Source organism: Chaetodon trifascialis, chromosome 2 (genome assembly GCF_039877785.1).
Source record: "Chaetodon trifascialis isolate fChaTrf1 chromosome 2, fChaTrf1.hap1, whole genome shotgun sequence".
In the NCBI taxonomy this organism is placed as follows: Eukaryota; Metazoa; Chordata; class Actinopteri; order Chaetodontiformes; family Chaetodontidae; genus Chaetodon; species Chaetodon trifascialis.
Window position 1 is genome coordinate 6,604,163 of NC_092057.1, and position 13,859 is coordinate 6,618,021.

Consider the following 13,859-nt stretch of genomic DNA (forward strand, 5'->3'; position numbering starts at 1 on the left):
ATAAGGAGTCACGTAAGTCTAAACTGAGGAGCTCCATTATGTTTCAGCAACCGTCCCACATTATTTCTGGGTCTGTGGTGAACTTCCACAGGTGTCTCAGCGCCGGTGTTGGTTCACGGTGGGGTCAGTGAACCGTTTCACCACCACCGCACAACATGGAGGCACAGACCAGGCTGTGTCCTTTCTGCCAATGACACCACAGCATCACGTAGAAACACAGGAAGTCAAACACAGCTGGAGCCACTGGTGAAAAACGAGACGGCGATAGACGTGGTGCAAAGCGCAACCACAGCAGTCACCAGTGTGTGGCTCACCAGTGTGTGTGTGTGTGTGTGTGTGTGTGTGTGTGTGTGTGTGTGTGTGTGTGTGAGGTCCTTCAGTGTGTGTCACGCTCCTCTCCCTCCACCAGTCTGCCGAGCTCATTTCCTCCACAAGCTGCCTCCCCGCTACTTTATGAGTGAGAGCTTCTACAGCTCTCACCTCAGGACACACTTCAGTGTCTAAATGTTTCCATTTGTGGGGGAAGTGACACACATTCACTCACACCGCAGGGCACCTACCCATAACTAACCATCCTGCATACAAGCAGCAGTGAATCATGAAAGTGATTGGTTAAAATCCTCACTCTGTGCGTGCATGTGTGTATGGGTGGATGTATTTTTTGAGTCTGGGAAGGTATCGTATGTGTGAGTGTGTGTGCGCACAAGTCTCCAGTGGTATTTAGAGTGTGTACATGTACTTTCAGCTGCTATATTAAGCATCAGTCATAACGTGGAGGAGCAGTTCAGGACATTTTTTTTTTACTCTGTCTTCTGGTTCTGTTTGTTATCTGCTCGTTTTGGGAGACTTTTGTCAGTCGTTTATCTTGTCTGTCTGTAAGTCCTGACCCCCGAGAGCGACTGCAGCCCCACATAACCACTCACACCACGCTGGTGATTTCCACCACGCTCCCAAACAATTCAGCGTGACAATCGATGCAGGACTAGAACCCCCCGTGCCGATCGATGCAGCCGGGTGCTGCTAGACAAACCGGTGCTACGCGAGATCAACACCTTCCCACACCGTCATTAGTGTCGCTGACCTTGAAGTAAAATTCAATTTCCCTCCGCAGCAACAAACCCCCGTAGCCCCCTGAAAAGCCACTTCAGAATTCAGAAGCCATTTCCTCCTTCCAGCGCAGGCGAGACAGGATATTATAACTTATGAAAAAGGATATATGGAGCGAGGGATGCCGACAGAAAGAGAGGGATTCTGTTTGAGGAGGCAATTATAACATGGCCCTCTTTGAGAAGTACAGAGGGCAGAGTCTGGCAGAGGTAAATAAAAATTCCTGATAAGCAGGATGGCAGATTTCCAGTTTCAATTAGGGTGCACGGCAGACTACGAGAGTGTCTCATGGGAACCTCCGCCGCACCGAGGCGGCAGCCAGGACCTGTTGAGGGAAGTCTCCTGGGGCATGGACACTGGGTAAAAAGAGAAAGGCAAATGTGCAGTGAGAGAACGAGAGATCCCATTACACTGATCAGTGTAATGCATATCACATGGAGCAGGCAAAGAGGAGGGAGGACCAGGGTGTTCAGAGGGGATGAGGAGAAAGAGGGCGCCCCATTAATACAGGCAGAATATTCCTTCTTATCCTAATCATGACATGCCAGTGGAACTTAGAGGGAGAAGAAAAGCACTGGTGGCTCCTTTACTTCACTTAGATTCAGAGGCACCATGAGCTGGACGGGGATAGCTGCTTCTCTCAGATATACGCTGAATATGAGTAAGGCTGGGCGTGTGTGCCGGGGTGCGGTGGGGGCCATGGGAAGAGATGCAGCTGGTGAATCAAACCAGCATCTTGGGTTAAAGCTGCAGGATTGGCTGCGAGGCTTTGAAGTCGGCCTTATCATGGGGATTTAAGAGGGAAATGGGTAAGACGGTGGCACTCATAGACTGTGTGTGTGTGTGTGTGTGTGTGTGTGTGTGTGTGTGTGTGTGTGTGTGTGTGTGTGTGTGTGTGTGTGTGTGTGTGTGTGTGTGTGTGTGTGTGTGTGTGTGTAGTTCAGCCAAGTGTAGTTTGATCAAACCCCTACGAGGATCCCATGGGAGCCCATAGACCTGACCATGTATGTTAAACATATCATTTTCACTTCCCATGTTTGCCCTGCACAGTATGTTAACTCCCCAATCAGATTTTATTAGAGCACCCCCTGCACACACACACACACACACACACGCACGCCTCTCACTTCCATATGTTATTGCATGGAATATTCATGATCTTTAAATGTGACCAAACACGAGGTCACTCATCGCAAGTTAAAATAACATTTTCAAATCTGCATGTGGCCACCGAGCATGTAATGGATGCATTAAAGGGATTTCCAAATGTGCTGCAATTACAAGCGTCTCCTGAGAAGAAAGTGCCGTGTGTATTGGCACTTTATCACGTCCTTTGATGCAGCATCCATGATCCTCGCCTGCAGTGTATGAACTGCTGCTATAGGCCTGCTCTGTATGTCAGAAATGATGTTTTTAATCAGTGAATAACTCCTTTGATAAAGCACAATTATTGATTATACTGAAGGAAAAGTCTGTCACTGTGCACCGTTAGCAAAAAGCCAGGTGACACTGAACATGTACGAGGTTGAGAAGGAGAGGATCACGTCACAGAGTTGAATGCTGTTGCTGCACAAATGGTCTCGCTTTAAAACAGCACCGTGAAGATGAAGAACACCTCACAGCAGCAGTGCTGTGTTTCATAACCGCTACGATCAGAGTACACACACCGAGCGAACACCCTTAACTCTCTGCTGAAGACACAGAAGTGAGGAGGTGACAGTGGAGGCGGTGGACGTGTGAGTCGAGCTGTGAGATGGTGAAAATGAACACATGGACACAACGAAAAAATAAAGAGCCGATGACACAAACACAGGACGATGAACAAGCACACAGTTCTGTCTGCTCTCTGCAGTCCTGATACTACCCAAACGTCTTGAAAGGACAAAAAGGATCAGTAACATTCAGCCGGCCAAACTCTACCTCACTGCTGTGTGTAGCCAAAGACACAGAAACACACACACACACACACACACACACACACACACACACACACACACACACACACACACAGTCCATACACTTCAACACCTGGAGATTTAGAGCAATGAAAAGATGAGCCCTAAAATAATAATTTTACCGTCTCTCTTCGGGAGCTATTTTCTTCTCAGCCTCCACTTTATAGCATGTGGTATAAGAATTTAAAACCAGGGAGGCAAACTGGTTTCATACCATTATTTATCATTATTATTTCTTTCTCAGTTTTAAACTTGCAGCAGCTTGTGAGGCCTTGTACAATCTATGGTCAAATTCAGACTACCTTCCAAATCCAATATAAGGGGAATTATTTCCCAAATTCCTGCATACAATGTAACCTGCTCGTAACCTTGCTTCTCCAGCTTGAATTCATTTGAGGCTCGGGTTCAGGATTGAAAAGCGAGGGACGGAGGATTTGGCATGGGCAGGACTGTGAGGAGCCGGCTGTGAACTGCAGAAGCTGTGAGAAAAGTGACAGCGAGGAGGCGCGATGTCTGCAAACACAGCGGGCGCGTTCAGATGCTTTATTGTGTTAACGTGCGTGGCAGATTGAGCATTTGTTGTTGATGATGGAAGCTGTGCTTTTTTTTTTTTTTCTTTTTTTTTTTAATATGGAATTGTTATCAAATGGTAAAGTTTTAATGCCTCACTGATAACGCTCCTCTGCCTCTCTCTGGCTGATCCTCTAATCTGAAATCACATCCTTTTATCTCTGGCTTACTTAGAAGTGAGCGATTGAGAATAAGAACGGAGAAGACACCCTCAAGAGCACTAGGCAGGGGAGGGGTGAGAATCACCTTGATTCAGTACACCGGCCCTCTTTGAAGTGCTTGGAGCCCAGCACGGCCAGCACAGAGCCAACCGTAAGCCTTCCAGCAAAAATCGAGCCTGACCTCCCCACCAAATCATAACCATATGAACGTAAGAATTTCCACCTTAGGAGAATGCTCTCTCCCCCGTCCATCTCCCAGGGTGAGGCATTAAGTAGTGATAACAGAAAACAGGTTCTGAGAGAAGGGGAGGCACTGGGAGGTGATGGAGGGTGGAGAGGAGGACAGGAGGAAAATAGGGGTTACAAGTGTGCCGTATGGAGGAGATTGGAGAAGGGGATTGTGTCCAAAAAATGTTGTTGCACGGAGCCTGACTACCTAAAATGGAAGTTTCTCAGGCGAGGATCAAGAGATACGGTGCCCTTCACAGTTGACAGAGTGAGAGACAGAGAACGGGGGGGGGGGGGGGGGGGGCGAGGGGGAGGGAAGGCAAAGAAGAAAGAGAGAAATTTTGAAATGCGACTCTAACTCAATAAATACCTTTCTGAGCCACTATAGAGAAGCTGAGTGGTGCCTTACGAAGGCCTCAGGACCCACCTGCGACTGGAAATGGTTTCCTGTCTTACACAAACGCTGTTGCACCCTAATCCATGTAATTACATCTCATATTCCACATGTGTAAGTACACATGTACAACATTACAGTCACAAGTTTTTTTAAATGAGCGCACAGCCCTCCTGCAGACCTCCAAATACTTATGTGGGGGGTGGGACTCCATCCAATGTTCATGCTCATTAGAGAAACAATATATTTACCAAATAAGTAGATAAATAGGCAGAAATGTGAGCAGATTATTTTACGGCATTAATAATGCGAAACACAGGCTCATGCTGAGGCCTCTGCCCCTGAAACAAAGCCTGTCGGAGGGCCATCGGGGCCGACGAGTGTGATCCTGCGGCTGCGTGTGCGCCTGATAGTTTGAATAAGCATTCCTCCGAGTGTGTGTGCAATTAGGGTTAAGACTGTTTGTGTGTGTACAGTATGTGTGTGTGTGTGTGTGTGTGTGTGTGTGTGTGTGTGTGTGTGTGTGTGTGTGTGTGGTTGCGTGGTGGTGGTGGGGGTTGTTAGCGGTTCCATCTGGGTCTCCTGGAAGCCGTGTGGAGTCAGGAAAACCACATCTCATAAAAGTGGAGGCAGCCCAATGTTCTACAAGGACAGAACATTACTGAGAATGTCGCTCAGGAAAACCCTGGGCTTCGGCCCATATGTTGGCTGCAAAGCCCGCGTCTCTCTCTCTTTCTCTTTCCACTCGTTCTCTCTCTCTACTTATTTTTCACTTGGTAAGGGATAAGAAAGAGGAAGACAAAATAGACAGCATGGAGTGTGGGAGACAGGCTGAGACAGGGAGACAGAAGCCAGCACTGATAGCAATTCCATCTGTCTGTATCGAACAGAGGAGTGAGCAGTGACAGGCTGCTGGGATGGGCCGGGGCTGGGGCTGGGGCTGGGGGGCATCTGGTGCACATCGGCTGTGGGTCTGTCTGGAAACAACCATGGGAGAGGAGGGGAGAGGGAGGGAGGGCTGAGGAGTGGAGGAGGCAGAAGTCTTACCAGGGTGAAGGGCGAGGAGTTCTGGTGACGGATAAATGTGTCTGTGTCACATAATGCTTTGGATTGAACTTGAAGTCGGGGGGATAGAGGAGAAATAAAGCAGCTAAAGGGTCGAAAAAATACTCCACACAGAGACACACACACAGCTCAGCCGTCACTATCAGGCAGAAACCTGTAGAGCTTTTATCTGGCTGATTTTCATGTTTACAGATTACAAACTCTTGGACTTGGTGTCCATATTCAAATCTGACTTCCTGCTAAGAGTTATTTCTCCTCTTTCAGCTCACTGTACGCACAGATTAAAGATAAGGATTATAACGCAGTAAAAAAGTATGTTTTAATGTAGAGTTACGTGTAAGCATTTCTCTCAAAGTCTGAGAAAAAAGCTCAAATTTGAAGTACGTTAACTGGTTAGCGAGTAAAGGAGAGCTGTGATAAACTGATCGAGCGAAAGGAGCAGATGCTCCCACTAAAGTGATCCAACCAAAGTACTTTTACACAGTAAAGCTGGCTGTGGGAGTTTTCAGGATAATCTACTCATGGAATATTTCACAGAGCGCCGGCCGGTGGCGGTGAGGGCCGGCGGAAAGGTCGTTAAATAACTTTTAAACTCGTGGAAATCTGATGAGACTACTCTCTTCTGGTTTGTCTGGCAACAAGAACTTGTTTATTGGGACCTCGGCCTCGTTATGTTCACGTTAAGGCATGAACCTGCGTTCATATGTTGATGGAAGTCCTGCAGGAAAGTGTGTTAATGCTCTAAGAGAGCGGCTTGTGACTGAAGGTCAGGCTGCAAACTGTTTCTAGAAGGCTGGAAGAAGAGAGGCAGGGAGACAATCGTTCATTTTAATGGTTATTGATGTCATGTATAATTCCTCTCTTTTACAAATCAGAATCCCAACCACTAGATAAGCCATTGAGCTTTTAATAATATTGATTAATTTCTGCAGTTTAAGGAGCCTATTACAAAGGTAAATTGCAGAGCGCACGCATATTTAGTCACACCTGCACGATGTATTCATTTTGTTGTGCAGTGAATGGCAGAGAGGACAGAGGAGGGCAAAGCTCATCCCGGACTGAAAAGGCTACGCCGGCATATTTGTACTGTGACTTTACTGTGGAGAAAATGAGTTTATCCTGCAGGAGAGTCTAAGATGGATTACAGTGGCGATAATGACGATAGTTACTCTAAATTCATGGCGCTAACGTGGTGATGAGACAACGCCGACGCTTCTGACGAGTGTTGCAAACATGAGCGACTGTTCCTGTACATCAGTCTGTGTGTAAGCGTCAGTGACAAACTCAGGCCTTCACTTCACTGAATCACAGCACTGACAACAGAGCAGGGAGGCGGGTTTAATGCATGATTTTGACCTATGAACCTCCTGTTTTTAACACGATAGCCGTCCACATAGCCCCCTTTAAATTAGCGCCACCAATAGAGAGCGAACGCGCTCTGAGCTGTGCGTGTGTTTTCCGGGTTCTTCTCTGTGTTCGGTGGAACATAAGTGTGTGTTTTCCTTCCTGCATACATTCAGCGGTCAGGCACCAGAGGAGCTGCAGGTATAATCTGTCAGCTCAGCGTCCGAAGCTCTCTGACGCATCAATGACACCCAGCAAACACCAAACACACACGCATGTTTCTCAGCACACACGTGTGCTAACCGGTGCTCTGGAGGAAAATGTGGAATATATGGTGAAGAGAGGCTTCATCAGAACATAATTCAGAAATAGAAGATTTATTTGCTCATAATTACAGTGATTTATAGCATATCTCATTAAAATAGAAATTAACATGATTACTCCTGTGGCCTAAACACTTTTATTCAAATCCTTAATCAGTAGGAGCGAGCGTTTGAAAGCCTGACTGCTCGGATCACGGTAAAGTAATTTATCTTTAAATAATGTCCCCTGACATCAATATCAAAAAGACAACTTATTACCTATCATCTGCAATACTGTTCTCCTCATTTTATCTCTCATTTAGCGCGGCGTAGCGGTGGCGAACACACCCCTGACACAAAGTGTTGCCCGGAGGCTCGGGGAAGATGATTGAATTTCATAGCTACTTACAGGCTAATAGGGCCGTACAATGACTACTTACTGTCCTTAAGTGACTGGCTGCTTCTCCGCCGCCGCGGCCCCTTTGAAGCCCTTCTGAGGAGATCTAGAGGATTTAGCCAGTAGCGTGACATGAGGCTGAGCAGTTGAGCAACGGTGCTCCCTCCAGCTGACTATTAGAACCAGCTGATATAAACACGGAGGCTGCGACGGCTCTGGGAACCGCAGCGCTCCAACTGTTACTCAAAACAAGGCTTTCTCACACCGCAGAGCTGCAGCCGTTCACTCCGCTTTCTCAGAAAAAACGCTCAAATTAAACGGTGAGAATGTTTTTTTCTGCCGGAACATTCGGTCAATTAATCAATTAATGGAAAAATTAAAGCAACCAGCAGCAGTTTTGATACGTGACGAATTCAGTCGCTTAATCATGCAAATTTGCTGCTCGTCTGTGTTCAATAATTATTTTAAAATGAATATTTTGGGGGGTTTGCACTCTTGTTCGGACCAAATCAAGACATTTGAAGATGTCATCTTCTAGGAGCTTTTATTCACAATTTATCTGAACCATTAATCAATTAAACAAAACAGTTTCACTGATAAACTAATCTTTTATATATTTCAGTTAGAACAATTAAGAAAGTTTTGAAATGCAGCAAACTATGTTCATTTTACTGAATCAAGAATATAATATAATGACTGAAGAGGGTCATATTATATTTTTTTCACTTCCCAGATTTACAAATTTATACTTCTAACGTGTATTTTTACTCTCTCACTTCTTTACACACAATAATCTTTCACCTTTGTTTACCATGTAACTGTAGTAACTTTATTTTGTGTGTGTGTGTGTGTGTGTGTGTGTGTGTGTGCGTGTGTGTGTGTTCCGTGTGTGAGAGAAAGGGACTAGGTCTGTGAGCGCTTTACTCACAGAAGCTGATTCCACATACAAACCAGCCTCTCCTCACCATGCTGTTCCACTTACACTCTTGGAGCACTAAACCATACGCATACAGATAAGCACATGTGCACACAACACACACACATACGTACATGTACACACACAAACACACACGCTCGGAGCTAACCACATGCACATGTTCACTTGCTCTTAACTAATTCATTCAGGAACACTTTGGTTTGGGTTTCAACACCAAAACCTCTGTACCTTTGATTGAGAAATGTGTCTGACTGCAATTATATGGGAGGGAGCGGTGGAGGGAAGGATGGATGGGGAGAGGAAACACACTACAGTGGTTTTATAGTTTGCTGGCGTGACATTTTTCTCCACTTTCGTTTTTTTTATTCCTTTCCTTTTTCCAGTGGAGGGGCACAGTGTTGAATGGGCAGGAAAAGGGGCCAGACTGAAGCAGGAGTAACAGCAGGGAAAATGTGAGGAAAATGGACGGGCAATGGGACTGAAGTGGCCTAGATTGTCCCTGTTCTGCTTTTGATCAGCACCTCTCCAAATAACTGCAATGCTGGAGAAATTTGTAGATACACTTGTTGTGAAAGTAATGGCAGTGATCACTGCGGACATTATCCCCACTTTCAGAAAGCACCAGAGATTGCAGGCATGTATAAAAGCATGTGCGGGGTGTGTGTTAGCGGAGAGTCCGAACGGTTAATACCTGCTCTCGACATCTGCACTGAACCCATATGGTGCTTTACATGTGGCGCTGTAGCACTGACCTGCAGTATGTAGCCCCTAACGTAGTCTCGGAGGGTCCAGCCCAGGCCGTGCAGGATGTGCAGCACCTCCTCCTGCTTCAGCACGGAGAAGAGGCGGTCGAGGAGGATCTTGAGCCTGACGGGCACGGCCTGGGTGCCGTACAGCATCAGGCTGCTGATGTCGAACACCACGTTGGACTGAACGATCTCCACCTGGGTCGGGTGGTACAGGTGCTGGGTGCTGAGCTTGTCCAGAGCTGCATGGGTGATGGGGGGGATGCACGCACACACACACACACACACACACACACACACACACACACACACACACACACACACACACACACACACACACTCACAGTTAATGACTATCAAGCTTCTCATCTCAAACCTTCCTTAGGAGGCTGCTGCACACTCAGCACTCGCTGATAATAACATATTAATCAGATAAAAGCAATGACATTAATGTAATTATCAGCCATTATTTCTATTTAATCTAATCTCTTGCTCTTTCACGTTTACGCTGCCCTTGCAACTCCGATTTTATTCGCCTCGTCCGTCTCCATCTCAAACCAAACCTGCTTTACATCCACCCTCGTTCGACTCAAATCTTAATTCTCTCTGTTTGATCAGGTGTGTGATCGAAGGGTTGAAGTACTATGAAGTCAAGAATGTAGGAAGTGAGAGCACAATCAGCCAAAAAAAGTAAAAGAGCCATTTCCCGTTATCTACTGTGCTGTGGCATATAACATATCATGATTTTAAATATAAATACAACAAAAAATAGAAATGCTGGGTAAATTAGTGCATTTCCTTGATGAAGACCTGATTGTATACGATAATGAGAGCGCAATACGTATTGATGACATTGTATTGACACATCACCGTCCTTTTCTGTGTGATCTGTGTTTTCAGGAGAACATGGAGGTATTTTTCTCTGTAGTATCTGTGGGGTTTAGGAAAGAGTAGCCTGTGTGCCACCTGAGAGACAAAACTGAGGGCAAAAAAGCCCCAAATCTAAAAGGTGGATTTGTTACTGCGCCTTTATCACAACCTCAGTCACCTCTCTCTCCTCTCCAGCTGTCTGGGCGACACCTGGTCGACTCTCTCTTTCTTCCTCCCCCTCTCGATCCCTCTCTCTTCCCTTACCTCATACCTCTCTCCCCCCTCTCCCTCCCCTCTTTCCCTGCCTGTCTGGGTGACACCTGCTTGGGTCTCTCTCTGATCCTGGGACGGCTTTTTCCTGCTGACGAGGGCTTTGCCTGACAACGCAGCACAGCCAGACACGAACATAATAAAAAATGAAGAACTACTTGTCAGAGTCCCTGCCAATGCCGACATGAAATGAAAAGCGGGGGAGAGGAGAGATGGGTGCCTGACAGTTCAGAGGGAGAGATTAAAAAATAGTCAATGGGGTCCTGTGCGATCTGCTGAAGGGCCCAGGGCCCGCTCATGTGCGGACGCAAGCCAAACAGGTGTTTTCTTTTTTCTTTTTCCCTCCGCCTTCTCTTTGTACTTTCTTGTCTCCTCTCCCCCTTTTTCTTTTTTATACCCGCGTGAAAAACTCATAACGTGTGGTCTCTCGCTTCTCTATATGTCTTGTGGTCGTGTTCGTTTTTTCTTCTTCTTTTTTTTTTTTGATCTGAGCTGCAAAAACAAGACTTTGAAAGCAGCACAAAAAATACAGGAGCAAACAAAAACAGCGAAGTTACTTTTACTACGATAAAGAGTGAAAATTCGCTCACATTCACCACCTCGGATAGAGAGGAGCTGCTTTCTGCAGTAAATAAAATAATGCAAATTAAAATGTGAGATGAATTCAAGCTGCTGGCATCTGTGTTAATTTTCTATACACAATCGAGAGTGCAGATATGTAGGTCAGGACCTCTATTCCCTCCACAGCAACTAAGTTTATATTTATTCACACCAAATTTAGATGCATCCATCACCCCAACTCACCGTGAGCTACCCAGCCGTGCTTGCACTGGTCACATGTTCGTAGGTGAATCTTCCCTGGCTGGAAACACTCGCATGTGCAGTTCACCAGTGTGCAGCGAATGGCCTGCAGAGACACAGGACAGAGACAGAGACACGTCAATCACAGCTTGAGTCCAAAGGAGGGATTGCAAAGCAAAGGCTGAGAGAAAGCAGGTGTCAGCCAGAAGTCAGTGAGACGCACAGGTGGAGAAATTACTGCGTGGCCTGCTGCAGAACAGCAGATCCCTGAAGCTCATCAGATACTCAACATAATCCAAAATATGACACCAATTTCCCAATTCCACGTGTGAATCCGCCTCTCTTTACTGTAATTTCTCAGAGTTCATGTGAACCAGCAAAGGACTTCCCCTCCTGAAAACACAAATGTAACTTGTTTTGACTGAGGCTCCATTACTCAACACTGGAGCTGCACTCAGTCTGACCCCGGAAAGCTTTTAGCAGTGAGAGGTTAAGTGTCCAGACTTGACGAGGGCAACTCAGTACAACGCAGCGCAGCGTCTGCGCAGGCTTAAGCCTTCACCAAGATTCAGGCACGTTCTGAAGGAGGTCATTTGATCCTGTAAGATGTTTCACATTCTTCAAACAAAAAAGAGACATACGGCGTGCAGAAAACGTATGGTCGACACAGAAATCCACACAAACCAACACAGCTTCATCATCCAAATGAGCGCAGCAGCTGGGAGCTCTAAATTTCCCAGTGACATGGAGAAACAACACGACAGAGTGAAAGGAGTGAAAGGAGAAAAAAGAAATCAGGTATGAATCTTAATAAGCATTGGCAGGTCTTTGTTTATCAGACATTTTTTAAATTATCAAGATGAATTGGTGAATAAAGATAGTAACACTTCTGCAACCTAAACTGCCTGAAGGGAATCTGCAGCTGTAGGATGATTGGTGAAGGAAACCTTGTCTGTGTGTGTGTGTTTGTGTGTGTGACTTTTAAAACACATACTTGAAATGAAATACTGTATTTCTTTAACATTAGCAGGTAATTGAAGTATGCTGGCGGCTGAGTAAAAAACAAACAAACGACACGTTAATAACTTGGCATAATAAACAGCAGATCCACGCGATGAGGATAATGTATTTTACATTTGGCACATATGGTGTTGAGTCAGTGCTGAGTGACGGAGCTTTTTCCTACGTGTTCGTTCGCTGGACTGCAAAGAAAAAAAATCTGTAATCACTAAAATTACAGAGCAGAAATTTGAGGAATGCTTCAGGCAGGAAATTGGGAGTCGTGTGCAGGTGAGAAGCTGCGTTTTTCAACAGGAAAATCCTAAATTCATCGCTCAGCAAAGGCAGCTCTGAGGAAATGTGTCAGATCGAGATGTGAAGACGTTATTACATGTGAGAGACAAGAAGAGGGAGACGGCGACAAAGAAAAGGCTTGTCCTCGCACCGACGGTCAGCTCTCAGCGTCAGACTTTATGAATTTACAATCTCCACTAAATTTGTTATCTCACGCTGTCCCACTGTTATTCTTATAAGGCGGCGGTGTGACAGTAATGTGACACAGACGTGCACATGCACACAAAGGATCGTAGGTTGGAGTCCAGCAATCTGTATTTCACAACGTCAGAAACAGTCACTCAGCACTTGCAGATAGAAGATCAGCGGCGCAGATCAGCCTTTACTGTACGTCACAGATCTGAGGTCAGCGAGCGATCGGTAATGTCAGAATATTCCTGCTCTGAGCGCTGAGCCGAGCGCACGTTCTGCTGTTTAACAGCAGCAAATAACATTACCCTGTCAGTGGATTAGGCCGCTATCCTGTAACTCAGGATACAGAACTCAGCTCACTCATAATCTACTAAGGGACCATAAAATCTATCAGAATCCCCCCCTCGCTCGCCCCGAGGTGCTGTAAACCAGATTAGTAACTGCAGGTGTCAAAGTGAGCACGGGCTAATCCAAGATTAAACACAAAATTACACCACTTCTAACCGTGTCACCTCACTGTTTGACACCCAATCAGACAGGAGACAGAGATTATTTGACTTTACACCATTTTTAAGCTCTCCAGGTGCAGGCGCGGCAATCCTCACCGTGTGCGAGGATTAAACGCAGCGTGTCAGTTGGAGCGTGCATGCATTACGAGCCGAGAGCTGACGTTCGTAAAATGAGCGAGTTCCCCTCAAGGACACTTAACGCAGCGGACGTGGCTGTTCATGAACATTCATCGGCTGTGTCCGGGGTCAAAGCTGTGACCTCTCAGAGACACGATATACTCAGAAAGTCCACCCTGCTGCCCTTTCGCTGAGGCAACATGTGTTCATGAAGCTGTTTCATAATGCTGCTCCTCACATTTACATGCAGCTTCTCACTGGTCATGATGTAAAACATCCACAACATACGATCATGTCAGCAGATCTAAATTTATGGTTGAGGATGCTTCTTTAGTGTGTTAACTTATTATTAATTAAACACTAAAAGTACACTGCTCTGAAAATCCAAACCCTCAATAATGTTTGGACAGAATCTGTCAAATTTTTTGACAGAATTGATAATTTAGCCATAGTTTAAGTCATTTTCTAAGCACAAATGCAAAACAATTCACAGGTTCCAGCTTCTCAAATGTGGAGTTGCTATTAGCAGACTGTTACAAAACATGCAATATTTGTCCAGATTTCACACCAAGGCTTCACTTACTGACATCTTATAGACAAA

General features: G+C 45.8%; 1 protein-coding gene across 3 annotated transcripts in view; it reads right to left on the reverse strand.

Moving 5' to 3' along the window:
* Nucleotides 1–13,859, reverse strand: part of bnc2 (basonuclin zinc finger protein 2) — a 91,501-nt gene that overhangs the window by 31,658 nt on the left and 45,984 nt on the right. For all 3 annotated transcript variants that reach the window (XM_070980589.1, XM_070980578.1, XM_070980598.1), the window contains 2 exons: nucleotides 11,151–11,253; nucleotides 9,213–9,448 (listed from right to left, as the gene is read on the reverse strand). In XM_070980589.1, coding sequence (XP_070836690.1) covers nucleotides 9,213–9,448; nucleotides 11,151–11,253 — 339 coding nt within the window. The remainder of the gene's footprint in view (nucleotides 1–9,212; nucleotides 9,449–11,150; nucleotides 11,254–13,859) is intronic.